The 12,763-nt window shown below is 54.1% G+C and overlaps 1 protein-coding gene across 1 annotated transcript; it reads left to right on the top strand.

Annotated features, from left to right (window-relative positions):
* The first annotated feature begins 880 nt into the window (after nucleotides 1-880).
* On the top strand, nucleotides 881-10,435 carry LOC123642778 (pepsin A). The gene is made up of 9 exons (XM_045558195.1): nucleotides 881-983; nucleotides 1,346-1,502; nucleotides 4,089-4,206; nucleotides 5,057-5,175; nucleotides 5,867-6,066; nucleotides 7,595-7,711; nucleotides 8,737-8,881; nucleotides 8,977-9,075; nucleotides 10,136-10,435. Exons 1-9 carry the CDS (start codon nucleotides 928-930, stop codon nucleotides 10,283-10,285), a joined length of 1,161 nt encoding a protein of 386 aa, XP_045414151.1. The 5' UTR covers nucleotides 881-927; the 3' UTR covers nucleotides 10,286-10,435.
* The last annotated feature ends 2,328 nt before the right edge of the window (nucleotides 10,436-12,763 follow it).

Here is a 12,763-nt window from a genome sequence, read left to right on the forward strand (position 1 = left end):
GTAGAGAATCTACTGGGTTGGTAAGCATCCTTTTCTAAGAAGAGAACCTTCCTGAGTCATTCAGACCCTAGTATGAATTCACGTTCACCGATTGCTTTGCTCCGTTGCAGCTGATTTCAGCCCAGTTTTAAGCATGGAGCATCCGGGGGAATCAGACACAGGCGGGATCCCAAAGGTGGAGAGGGTGGAAGGAGGGAGCAGTGGGAAGAGAAGGGGTGCAGAAAAGGAGGGACACGGTTCCCAAAGACAACCTGGCCTGTGTCCGGTTTGCCTCCTCCAGGAAAGGCAGGCAGCATCCTTCCCTAACCCCCTCCTCGCCAGACTCAACCCATCCGCCACAAAAGCAAGCCACGGTAAGCCCCCCAGGCTGGTTGGACACCCAACGACCCCACACAATGACATTTACGTGGGGAACTGTGTCCTGAGTCACAAACAACCTGCCTACCCATGTGTCTTGGGTTCACAACTACAGCAACCTCTGCTAAGAACCCCAGCTGTGTGTCCCACTGGGACCAATCAGGGTACACGGAGCTCCTTTGACATCTGGTCAATGGTATGTTCGGTGCACTGTTAATCAATTTTGTCAAAATACTCAGCCTGTAAAGTTTTGATGCAGGCCTTTTTCATTATTTCAGAAAAGCGACCACTCAATCTCTCCTCTCTCTCTCTCTGCGGGCCGTCCCAGTCCAGGCCGTGGGTACAGTGGAAAGCTACTCAACCGGAAACTTGTCAGAACATGCATGGCTGGGGGTGCAACAATCTTATCAGGCACTTTTCTGTTTGGGGTTAGGATAATCGGTGACATTTGAGGGCTGATAAGGCGGGTGACGGGGACCCGAGCTGTATATAAGGCGCAGCTCCCGCTGCTGCTGTACACCTCATCCCACCTTGCCTTCTCCCTCGACTTGGGCGCAGGAAGGAAGAACCATGAAGTGGCTGCTGCTTCTCAGCCTGGTGGTGCTGGCCGAGTGCACCCTCCACAAGTGCGTCCGCCACGGCTGCTTGCGGGACGGCTTCCCCGGGGCCACCTCCTGGCCCCTTGGCTGCTTCTCCTGTCACCTTTCTTTCCTCCCACATTTTTCTTCTTCCCTTCTCCCCTCAGTCAAAGCCTTCCTTTCCTGGCTGTCTCTCCCCCCTTCTGAGGGGCAGCCTAGACTTGCTTCCCGGCCCCGTCACTGGGCAGCAAGTGCTGAACTTCCTTGCATTATTGGGCAAAAAAATGGGAGCTTCTCCTCTCTTCCTTCCTTCTTTCCCTCTTGGACAAGCTTTCTTTCCCCTCCGGGGCTTCCGCAGCACCCCATGGGCAGAATGCTCGCCCACTCACTCTTCCTCCTCCGCACCGCAGGGTCTCCCTTGTCAAAAAGAAGTCCTTGCGGCGTAACCTGATCAAGCATGGCCAGCTGAAGGACTTCCTGAAGAAGCACAGCATCAACCCAGCCAGCAAGTACTTCCCCAAGGAGGCCACCATGCTGTCCACCCAGCCCCTGGAGAACTACCTGGACGTAAGAGCGTGGGCAGGCGGCGGGGCCAGAGAGAGGGCATCCCAGGGGTCTCAGAGGACAGGCCAAGGCTCTAGTCTCCAGGCAGTAAGCCAGGGCTGCTCCCTGGATCTCAGCAGCCCAGGGCTTTCGGGAAAACTCCTGTTGCTCTCATTTTTTCATTCATTCAATGTTTATTTCCACTGAGCACTTGTCAGGGCCCTTGCTGGGCCTGGGGGATGGCAGTGAGCAAAGTCACAGTCCAGCAGGGAGAGAAAGACAGTTATCAATGAGAAGAACAACCAGGATGAGGACAGGAAGTGAAGGAGTCGCACTGTGAGGGTCTGACGCCTGGTGGGCAGGGAGGCCCCTGGGGCAGTGAGGGAAGAGCAGGAGTTTCTAAGAGCAGAGGAGAGAGCTCGGGAGAGCTGGACCACTTGCGCCAAACCCCAAGGCAGGAGGGAGCAGGTGTGCTTGAAGCAAAGAGGCCAGTGCGTGCAGGGAGAGCAGAAAGGGACACAGGGTGCTGCAAGGGGAGACCCGAGGGGCCCAGGGGTAGGGCCAGAACAGAAAGAGGCCAGGGACGAAGGCGGTTTATATCCTAATCGCCACCGATTTATCTGAACCAGGGGGTTGACATGATCAGATCTGAGTTTCAGGAAGATCAATCTGACCCTTATTTGAGACCCAGTGGCAAGGCCACCGTATGTCCCCTCTGTGAATGGCACATGGCCAAGGGCACAAAGCAGTGCTGCCTATGGTTAAGAGCTTGGCCTCTGAAATCCACCAGGCCTTGTGCAAACGTGGGTTCTAATGCTCCCAAGCCCTGTGACCTTGGGCAAGTCATTTAAATTCTCTGAGCCTCAGTCTCCTGGTCTGTAAAACAGAACCACTAATATCTGCCATCGGAGGGTTGTTGCTGGTAATAACACAATAATGTTTTCTGGAGTGCTTAACACGGGGCCTGGCTGGCCCTCGGTAAGAGGCTTAGTTAGTCTGTTTGCTGATTTGACAAATAGTTAAGAAGCACCTAGTATGTGCCAGAGGCTATGCAAGTTGCCGAGGAAATAATGGTGAATAAGCAAAGATCCTGGAGCCTATATTCTAGGAGGAAAGACAAACAAGTGTGTGAGATAATTTCAGGAAATGACAAGGGCCAGGAAGAAAAATTAGTTAATTGGAACAAGGGGAAGAAGAAGGAGGAGGGGCAAATTTAGACAAAGTTGTCAGGGAAGGCCTCCTGGCAGAGGTGACATTTGACTAGAGCTCTGAATGATTGGAAAAAAAGGAATTAGCCAAGGAAAGATCTAGAATAAACATTTTCCTAGGAAGAGCAAGTGCAAAGGCCCTGGGGTAGGAATGAGCTTGTCACCATCAAAGGATAGCACGCAGATCAGTGTGGCTGGAACAGAGCTGGCCGGGAGGAGATGCTGCCACTGAGAATAAGAATATTGACAATGCCCTTTCTTGAAACCTGCTGTACACACCTAGATTTTGAAATAAGAGATCTCAGGCTGGGTGTGGTGGCTCACACCTATACTCCCAGCACTTTGTGAGGCCAAGGAGGGGGGACTGCTTGAGGCCAGGAGTTCAAGACCAGCCTGGGCAACATAATGAGATCCCATCTCTACAAAAAAATAGAAAAATCAGGCCAGGTGAGGTAGCTCACGCCTGTAATCCTAGCACTCTGGGAGGCCTGGGCGGGAGGATCACTTGAGCTCAAGAGTTTGAGACCAGCCTGAGCAAGAGCGAGACCCCGTCTCTACTAAAAATAGAAAAAATTAGCCAGGCATGGTGGTGCGAGCCTATAGTCCCAGCTACTTGGGAGACTGAGGCAGGAGGATTGCTTGAGCCCAGGAGTTTGAGGTTGCTGGGAGCTAGGCTGATGCCACGGCACTCACCCAGGCAACAGAGTGAGATTCTGTCTCTAAAAAAAAAAAAGAAAGAAAGAAAAATCAGCCGGGCCTGGTGGCACACCACACCTGTAGTCCCAGCTACTCGGGAGGCTGAGACGGGAGGATCATTTGAGCTCAGGAGTTTGAGGTTGCAGCGAGCTATAATGACCCCACTGTACTCTACCCCGGGCAAAAGAGCAAGACTCTGTCCTTCCCCCTAAAAAAGAAAGAAAAAAGAAATAGATCTCTAAAAAATAAAAATAAGAGATCTCGGGAGGTTTCCATCTTTAGGTGACTTGTTTATCTCCCAATCAGCAATTTAAGGAACAGACATTTACACCTCTACTCTGCTGGGTGCTGTAAGGCTCCATCCTGTCCTCGTCCTCGGAGAAGTGCTATCTCTAGGATGGCAAGACTAAGACATACGAGGCCATGGCTGGAGAGTGGAAAGCAGATTGCTGTTAGGTGCTAATGGTACTCAGGAGAGAACAGGCAGTGGGTAATCCAGGGAGCAATCTGGGAAGCCTTCAAGGAGGAAGAGAGACCAGGCTGGGCTTTGAAGGATGAGTGCAGAGAAAGGCAAGATGGGGGAGAAAGGCAAGAACTGTGAAGGGAAAGGCAGGGAGGTGGAGTGAGGAGAAGACCCAGAGACAGTCACCGGGGAGGCCCGGAGAGGGAGGCCGGGTCCCTGAACGTGCCACCCTGGCCCCGGCAGACGGAGTACTTCGGCACCATCGGCATTGGAACCCCCGCCCAGGACTTCACCGTCATCTTTGACACCGGCTCCTCCAACCTGTGGGTGCCCTCGATCTACTGCTCCAGTGCCGCCTGCGGTGAGTACCTATTGCCCTGCTGCCGGCCTCAGCAGGGAACCTGGGAACCCTGAACACTCACGGGCTTCAAACAGGTCCCACTTCAGGCCTGTCGGAGTCAGGGATTCACTCAACATTTACTGATCACCCACTGTGTGCCAAGCACTGGGCTCGGGTGCTCTGGGGGGTGCAGGGATAAATCAGACGTGGTGCCCACCCTCGGGGAGTTCAGTCCCAGGGCGGAGAGAAGCTCTCCTAAGTAACCACAGCCGGGGAAGAAAGTGTCTGGGGCCCAAAGCAAGAGGGGGCTACGGGGCGACAGGACGGGCAGCCGGGAGGAGAGTCCAGCGTGAGAAAATGGCTCAAGAGCCTGGCTAGGGGCACCTACAGGTGAGCAGTGAGCTCATTTTTTACAAACATCATTGGTTTGCTCATGTCAGAGAGTTCGTCTTTGGAAGTCACAGACACTGTTGGAACCTCCTTCCTCTTCCAAACTTTTAACCTGAGTTTTACCCAGAGCAGGTGCCCGTGGACTGGCCCACGTCACCACAGGAGCACTGGCCATGGCCGTGGTGTGATGGCTCTCGTCACTGGCAGCCACAGGCTCTGCTCCACTCAGTGTCTGCCGGGGGCGTCCTTGGGAGGACGGTGGGGTTGGCTGGGGACCTTCCAACAGTGAGACAGTCCCAACTGATCCAACGAGACGGGAACAGAAGCTGGCGTCTCTTGGGCTCCAAAGGTCTGGGGAAAAGGTCACCTCCTCCCCCGGAGCCCCACCGAGGACCACGGTGCCCCATCCCAGGGAGATACCCCCCCACCCACCGTGACCCCGGCTTCTAGAGGCTGAGGGTGCGACTTCTCCCACCCACAGAGAACCACAACCGCTTCAACCCCGAGGACTCCTCCACCTACGAGGCCACCAGCGAGTCCGTCTCCATCACCTATGGCACCGGCAGCATGACAGGCGTCCTCGGCTACGACACCGTCGAGGTGGGTACCTGCAGGCTGTCGCCACGTCCTGTCCAGCCCTGGGGCCAGCTTCTGAGGACCTTGGGGACCACAGTGCACCCCCAAAATAAACTCATTCAAGCAAGATGAGTCCCAGTGTTCACAAAAGTAACTAGTGATTGGGAGGGGGAGAAGAGGTGGCAGAGATGTCACAGACATTTCTAGCTGGGGCGGTAGTGGCTACAGCCTCAGCCCCACCCAAGCTGCATGTTATGGAGGGGTAGGGGTGGGAAGGAGGTAAGTAAAGGCTCAATTCTCTTTTTAGCACCCCCTCCTCCCCCCCATCTGCAGCCCCTCTGTGTCACGAAACTCCACAAGCGTCCCCCGCAACTTTCAGGGCAGGCAGGGTCAGGGCCCTGACTCGCCGGGGTCCGCTTTGCTCTGCTCGTGATTAACACAAGCGCACAGTGACCACCTGTTCTCCAGCAAAATCTCACACCGAGTCACAGGCTGCGGCCATCTGGAGATGCGCTGCCACGGGTACCCCCAGGGGAGACACCAGCATTCCAGGAGACAGCCCCTCTCCCCTCCTTCCAGCCTGACGCCCTGGAAGCTGAGTCCCACACAAAACGAGCCAGTGTCGCTCTGGGCCCAGGGCTGGCGCTCGGCAGAGCTCCATGAGCGTGAGCCGATGGTGAGCATCACCTCGGTCCCCCCCACCCCGCCCACTCAGGTTGGAGGCATCTCCGACACCAACCAGATCTTCGGCCTGAGTGAGACAGAACCCGGCTCCTTCCTGTACTATGCTCCCTTCGACGGCATCCTGGGCCTGGCCTACCCCAGCATCTCCTCCTCCGGGGCCACACCCGTCTTCGACAACCTGTGGGACCAGGGACTGGTTTCCCAGGACCTCTTCTCCGTCTACCTGAGCTCGTAAGTTGGGTGGGGAGGGGCCTCTCCCAGAGAGGTCACGGTCACCTGGCCCAGCAGGGAGCCACCCCGGCTGGGTGGGTGGAGAGGGTCTTGGAAAACAAGGGATTTGGAAAGTCACAGTCTGAGCGTGGAGAAGTGTGTCTTTGGAGAATAACGTGCTAACTCTCTCTGTGACGAACCAAGTGCGTTCATCTTATTTTATCAGCGTGGGTCACTGTCCCCTTGATTTGCACAACTCAAATGTCATCAGCCATTTGCCCTCCAGCCCCAGTTCCCTCGTCCTTGACCCCTCAAATGACAGCATTTAAAGTGAATCCACTTAAAACAGGGACCGAAATTTCATAGCAAAACAAAGAGAAGATTTGATCAGGACTTATATCTTGAACAAAGACATTTTAAAATGATGAAAGCAAGTTTCTTTGACGATTTAACAAAAATCTAGGTTCCACTTGCGACAGTGAGTTAATTCTAAGAATGAACAAAGAACAAACCAAGTGTTAGTTTTGGCTGAGTAGAGTTTCATGCAGGAATATCTGAGGGTGTCACCAACTTTCTCAAGACACTCACCTCCTCCTCTTTTGAAAGGGTTCCTCACCATTTGCATTAACCATTCTGCTAGTCTTCCTATACTGCAGGACGTTCGCAGCAAAGGTGGGGCGAGTTAAGTGAGTGGGATCATGTTATATAAATAGCGAGCTCTTAGGGTAATTAATTTCTTATTACTGCTTCCCCAACTAACCTAAAACTACAGGTTAGAAAACTACATTTAGAAAATGAACATTCCAATAACAAGGACCCCTGCAATTTACAACAGGAGGGCTCTTTCATCATTTTTTTTTCCTCTTGGCCACTTAATATTCATCTCTGCCTTTGGGCGTGCTTAAATACTTCATGTGGGGCCTCTTTATCTCTCCAGCGAGATCAGAGTCTCTCAGTCTCAGCACTGTTGCCATTTTGAACCAGATAATTCTTGGCTGTCAGGGGCTGTCCCACGCACTGGGGGACGTTTAGCAGCAGCCCTGGCCTCTACCCACTGGAGGCCAGTAGCACCCCTACCCCCACCGGATCACGACCATCAAAAATGTCTCCAGACATTGGCAATTGTCCCCTGGGGACAAGGCTGCTTCTGGCTGAGAACCTGAGCTACACCATCACGTCCTTAAGAGCCATTGCAGTCACGCCTTCGCTTCTCTTGTGGTCCCCAAGGCAACCAGTGAGAAACCACACATTTTGAAACCAGAGGACTTGGGTTCTTCTGGTCTCAGTTCTGCCACGTCCTGGCTGTGTGTACTTGGGCAAGTTGCCTCACCTCTCTGTGCCTCAGTGCCCTCATTGTAAAGTGGGAACAATAACAGTGACCACTGCATGGGCCTTGGCGTAAGATAGAAAGAAACCATTTCTGTCACACGCTTGTCACAGCCCCTGGCACTGGTAAGTGCTCAGTCAAGGGCAACTCTTAGGATGCACACAGCAGATGTCCAGATGAATGAATGAATGAATCCCTGTCTTCTCCCCTCACTGTCCACAGCGATGACGACAGTGGCAGCGTGGTGATATTTGGTGGCATCGATTCTTCTTACTACAGTGGAGAGCTGAAATGGGTGCCTGTTTCTTACGAGGGTTACTGGCAGATCACCGTGGACAGGTGAGACCACCCACAGATGGGCAGCGTCTGCCGTGGGCCCCAGATCCCCTTCCTCTGTGGACTCACACCCAGACTGCCAGACCCCCCGGAGCAGCCAGCACAGGGAGGACGTGGTCCAGAAGGAAGCCAGAAGTTGGCCAAGCCCGAGAGACTCTGAGCAAGGCATCTCACAGAGGCGAAGGGAGAGCTGTCTGGGAAGCCCAGACTCTCTGCAGGAGTGAGACAGCCACTTCCCTTCTGGTCAGAGGCAGGGCAGTCTTCCAGCACCCCGAAGGAGAGCGGGAGGACCCGCTTGACCACACATCTCAGCATTTAGGGGGCCTGTGAACCAGCACACGCAGCCTAGGGGCCAGGGCAAAATGGCTGAGAAATCACTTCCAGCCATCCCTTCCCACCCTACCCTCCAGGGCCTTCCCCTCAACCTGCTGTAGCCTTATTCCCCTACTGTTCGTCCCCTGCTAGCCTGCTAGGGTGACAAATTGTGCAGGTTTTCCCAAGAGTGAGCAATTTCCCAGGACACGACACTTCCAGCACTAAAACTGGGCAAACCAGGCCACATTGGTCACCTCACGTCTGCCCAGCCATGCTAAAACTTCACCAATTCCTGCAACCACCGCCCCAACGCCCTCTTGTCTCTGTTGCTCCCTGCTGCAATGTCTGCTCCTCTCTTCACCTGCCTGGAACCTCTGGGGTCTGCTCCCCCGAGAAGCCTCCCTGGCGGCTGTCCACCACCCCTCACCCTGGACCATGTTTCTGTCCCTGCCATGTGTCCTGCCTGTCCTGCTCCTCCACTGGCCAGCCACGTTGGGAGCTCCTTGTAGCTGGGAACCGTGTGGCTGGCACAGAGTAGGCACTCAGCAAATATTTGTTGAATACATGAATGCAGGATGAAGGAGGGAAACTGAAGTTGTATGTATTGGCCAATGGGTGGGATGGGGAGGGGCTGTCTGGGGTCACCTGGTTCCTTCTTGGGGAGATGCACCCCCAGGGGGCTCAGGGGACCCTCACCTGCATCTCGCCCGCAGCATCACCATGGACGGAGAGACCATCGCTTGCAGTGACGGCTGCCAGGCCATTGTTGACACCGGCACCTCTCTGCTGACTGGCCCAACCTCCGCCATTTCCAACATCCAGAGTGACATCGGAGCCAGCGAGGACTCAGACGGCCTGGTAAGTCCACCCCGACTGCTCCGTTCTAGACTCAAGCGGTGGCTCGTCAGGCAGAACAAAAACCCTTCTAACCATCTCACCCTCGCCCTTTCCAGCTGGTGGTCAGCTGCTCCAGCATCGACAGCCTGCCCGACATCGTCTTCACCATCAACGGCGTCGAGTACCCCCTGCCCCCCAGTGCCTACATCCTGCAGGTAAGGGGCTCGGCGGTCCCCTAGAGGGGCCCACCCAGAATGTGGCCACCCAGTCCTCTCAGCAAAGGAAAAATGCACTTTGACGAGCTGAAGGCGAGAGGCCCGTTGCCAGCTGTTCTGGACAGGCTTCAGAGAAAAAGAATATATTAAAAATAGATGCACGAATGAGAATTCGGATGCAGCCCCTAAGGGAAAAAGCAAGGCAAAGGATGGCAGGGCGAAAGGAGGAGTCTGTCTATTTGGACACCCGGGTCCAAGTCCTGGGTCTTAATTACTAGCCCACGGACTCTGAGCAGGTTGCAACCTCAGTTTCCTCAGCCTCAGTTTCCTCACCTAACACCTACCGATGGCAGCTTTCCCCACCCTCGCGGTGTGGCAGGGTAATCAGGTGAGACTGGCCACATCAGAGCTACCAAGGGGCGGGCCAGTGGAAATCCTGACTTCCATAGGTTTGGGGTTTACAACACTCCTCCTACCATCTCTACCAAGTAACAGATCTTAGCCAAAGGAGCCCCAGGAAAACTCTTCACCTTCTATTATACCGTCAGGTGGAAAACTAATTTTGTCCAGTGCACTGACGTTATTCAACAAGAGTACTGGGCCCGGCCCAGGTGATTCTGAGTACATGAGGAGGGAGTGAGGCCTGAACAAGTGGCGAGGGAGGGCGGTGTGCAAAGTTTCCTAGGTGGTTCTAACGTGCAGCTAAGGTTGCAGCCGGTGACCTAGTGAGGGAACAACAGTCCCTCTGGTCTGCCACTGGGCAGGATCGGAATAATGAGAAAAGGCTGTGCCATCAGGGTTTCCAAACTCCTTCCAAGCAGCTGAGTTCTCCCTGAACCCCTTAGCTCCAGTGCTGATGTCAGGGTTCATGTGCCTTCCAGAAATGTCCAGTCACCTGTGGACACCAATGGTTCTGAGAACAGCCCCGTCCCAGACACTGGGCCAGGAAGCGCCTTGCACGTGCCTTGCAGCTAGACCACGGCACCCCGGTGTTTACCACCCAGGGCCTGTCCCTGCTGAATCTGTGTCCCAGCTCCGCTTTTGTTCTCCTTTTCTCCAGGAGGATGGGATCTGCACCAGCGGCTTTGAGGGCATGGACGTCTCCACTTACACCGGAGAGCTCTGGATCCTGGGCGATGTCTTCATCCGCCAGTACTACACCGTCTTTGACAGGGCCAACAACCAGGTCGGCCTGGCTCCAGTGGCCTAAGCTTCCCGAGAGTCTGACCTCCGTCCCGTGCCCACTTTAGATGTACATAATTCTCCTGACTGTCCTTCCTCGAGGAGTGTGGAGGTGGATTCGTGGCCCTGTTCCCTGTCATACCAATAACGTAGAATAAAAACATAACCTACTGAAAAACATTCTGTGGAGCTGTTTCTCTTTGCTGACACTTGTCCTTCACATCGCTGGGGAGGGGGTGACACTGAATAATAGAGCTGGGAAGACAAACGGGCCCCAGCAGGTCATGCTGGAAGCATCGTCAAAAAAGACTTGGGGACTAAAAATGCTGGGATCGTTGTCTCTTTATGGAATCGGGCACCTAAGCTCTTGAAGAGTTGAAGGAGTCAACTTCTTCTCCCGAAGCCAGCTAGAGATAATGAGGAAAGGGACGAGATCAAGGAAGGGTAGGTGGCCTCTGTTGGTGACGTTCCTAAATAGACAGGACAAGGCAGTATTGTCTGCAAGACATGGACGGGAGAGGTGAGAGAAGCTGGCGCCTGGTCACCCTCCAGGCCGCCCTTGTGATTAGATGGCTGATGGAGGCTAAAAGACACTGAGCTGATCTGTTTCCCCATCTGTAATTTGAAGAGGACAGTCTCTGTGATTAAATGCATAACTGGGATGGCCTTCCCCCTCCCTGAGCAGAGGTTGTGAGGGGAGAACTAGGCACGCTCGTTAGCATATGTGCCCTAGAACGGCAAACAGGAAATAGTCACAGCAGTGCTTCTCAAAGTGAGTTTAGTAGCAAAATGTTCAATGACAAACACAATCTCAAAATAAGTGTGGAACCTGCTACATTCTAGGCCCTTCTCCAAGGTTCACAAAGTACAGTTCCCAATCCAAGGCTCTGAGAAGTCCTGCCGCAAAGTGCTGTGTTTCACTTTGACTCAGCTTAGTTTGATCCCAGGCTCTCTCTTGCTAGTAAACCTGTTACAGCCCTGTGCTCCTGGCTGGACGTTGGGAAAATTCCCACAGCTCCTGCCCCTGCCGACAGCTGACCCAGGCCGTTCGCTGCAGACACTGGCCCACAGGCTGGGGCTGGGTTCTGGGAAGGGTGGGTGGACTCCACTATCCAATGCCACAGTCACTCTCCCCCTCCTGAGCCCACTTTCCACAGCTGAACAATCTTTTTGAAACATCAATTTGATCACATCCCCCCTCGCTTCAAACCCTTAATCCCTTGCAATTACAGTTGGAATAGAACAACAAATCTTTGGCATGGCAGCCAGGCCCTGTGTGCTCTGGGCCCTGCGAACCTTTCCTGCCTCGCTTTGATCCCTTTACCCTGAGCTCCCTCCACCCTGGCCTTCTCTGTCCTCCACAAGCAGCCCAAGTTCTTCTCCAGACCTTTGCACATACTGTTCCTTTTGCCTGGCTTGCTTTTCCCTTTTTCTTGACTTACCAACCCCTAGCATCTGCAGACCCAGGCATTTATTACTTCCCTGCAGAAGGGGTCAGTCTTCCCAGAGCACTGTCTCACAGAGCCGGGCCCTCCTTTTCCCTCACGGCACTGGGTACGACCTGTAATCATGCATTACGTGAGTGTTTCTTTCACCCGAGGGCAGGGACTGTGGTCCTTTGGTTTACGATTGAAGCCCCAGCAGCAAGAGCAGGGCCTGGCACACAGTAGATGCTCAATAAGTATTTGTGGAATGAGGGATTAATTAGAGATGACTTTTTAAAAGGAAACGACTAAGACAGGACTTGACTGAGGACAACAGATCAGTCAGCTCCCACCACCAACATTCTGTGCCAGACATAGTGGGTCATGGGACAAGCAGGTGGGTTTCTCAGGTTTCTGGGAAGGGACTTCACTGTGTCCTGGCTGCTTTGCTGCATTTGTTTCCTGACGCTCCCCATGCACCTACTTTGGCGGGGCAGAGTGCTGGGCTCTGGACTGCAGCAGATCTTCCTGGATCCCTCCCGGCCTCCCACTCCTGGCCCCATCCTTCCTTCCTCCCCCTTCTCAGCTCCAGCAGCTGCAGCCCAGCCTCACCGCTGCTCCAGCCCCTCGTCCATCCCCACCCCAGGATCCCTGGCTCCAGACAGAACCCAAAAAGCCCCCCATCAGACAGGTAGTTTGCACTAGCAAGCCCCGTGCTCATAGCCGACCTGACACTTCCCACCGGGCTCCAACAGGTAGGACGGAGTCACGTTCCTTTCCCACGGTCTCCAGCCTCTGCGTCACGCACCTTTCTCCGAGGGCCCCACAGTCTCGGAGCAGCTCAATCGTCCTTTTCATCCACACTCGTCCAGGAGTGTTATTTTAATCTCACAGGTCTCTGCCCCACTCATCCCATCCCTCTGCCCAAGGTCACTCTTGCCACTGCTGTGGGGGTGAGAATCGGTATCACTCCTAAGGAGCAACCTGTGCCTGTAGCTATCAAGATTAGAAATGCATAAGCCTTTTGGCCCAGTAACTTGACCTCCAGGATTTATCTTAAAGAGACACTTGCACACATGTAA

The sequence above is a fragment of the Lemur catta genome, chromosome 7 (genome assembly GCF_020740605.2).
Source record: "Lemur catta isolate mLemCat1 chromosome 7, mLemCat1.pri, whole genome shotgun sequence".
In the NCBI taxonomy this organism is placed as follows: domain Eukaryota; kingdom Metazoa; phylum Chordata; class Mammalia; order Primates; family Lemuridae; genus Lemur; species Lemur catta.

Excerpts from the sequence above, each read along its gene's own strand:
- LOC123642778 (XM_045558195.1), top strand. The coding sequence starts at position 928 with ATGAAGTGGCTGCTGCTTCTCAGCCTGGTGGTGCTGGCCGAGTGCACC. Across the intron at positions 5,176-5,866 it reads TCGGCTACGACACCGTCGAG|GTTGGAGGCATCTCCGACAC; the intron begins GTGGGTACCTGC and ends CCGCCCACTCAG. Across the intron at positions 8,882-8,976 it reads GCGAGGACTCAGACGGCCTG|CTGGTGGTCAGCTGCTCCAG; the intron begins GTAAGTCCACCC and ends CGCCCTTTCCAG.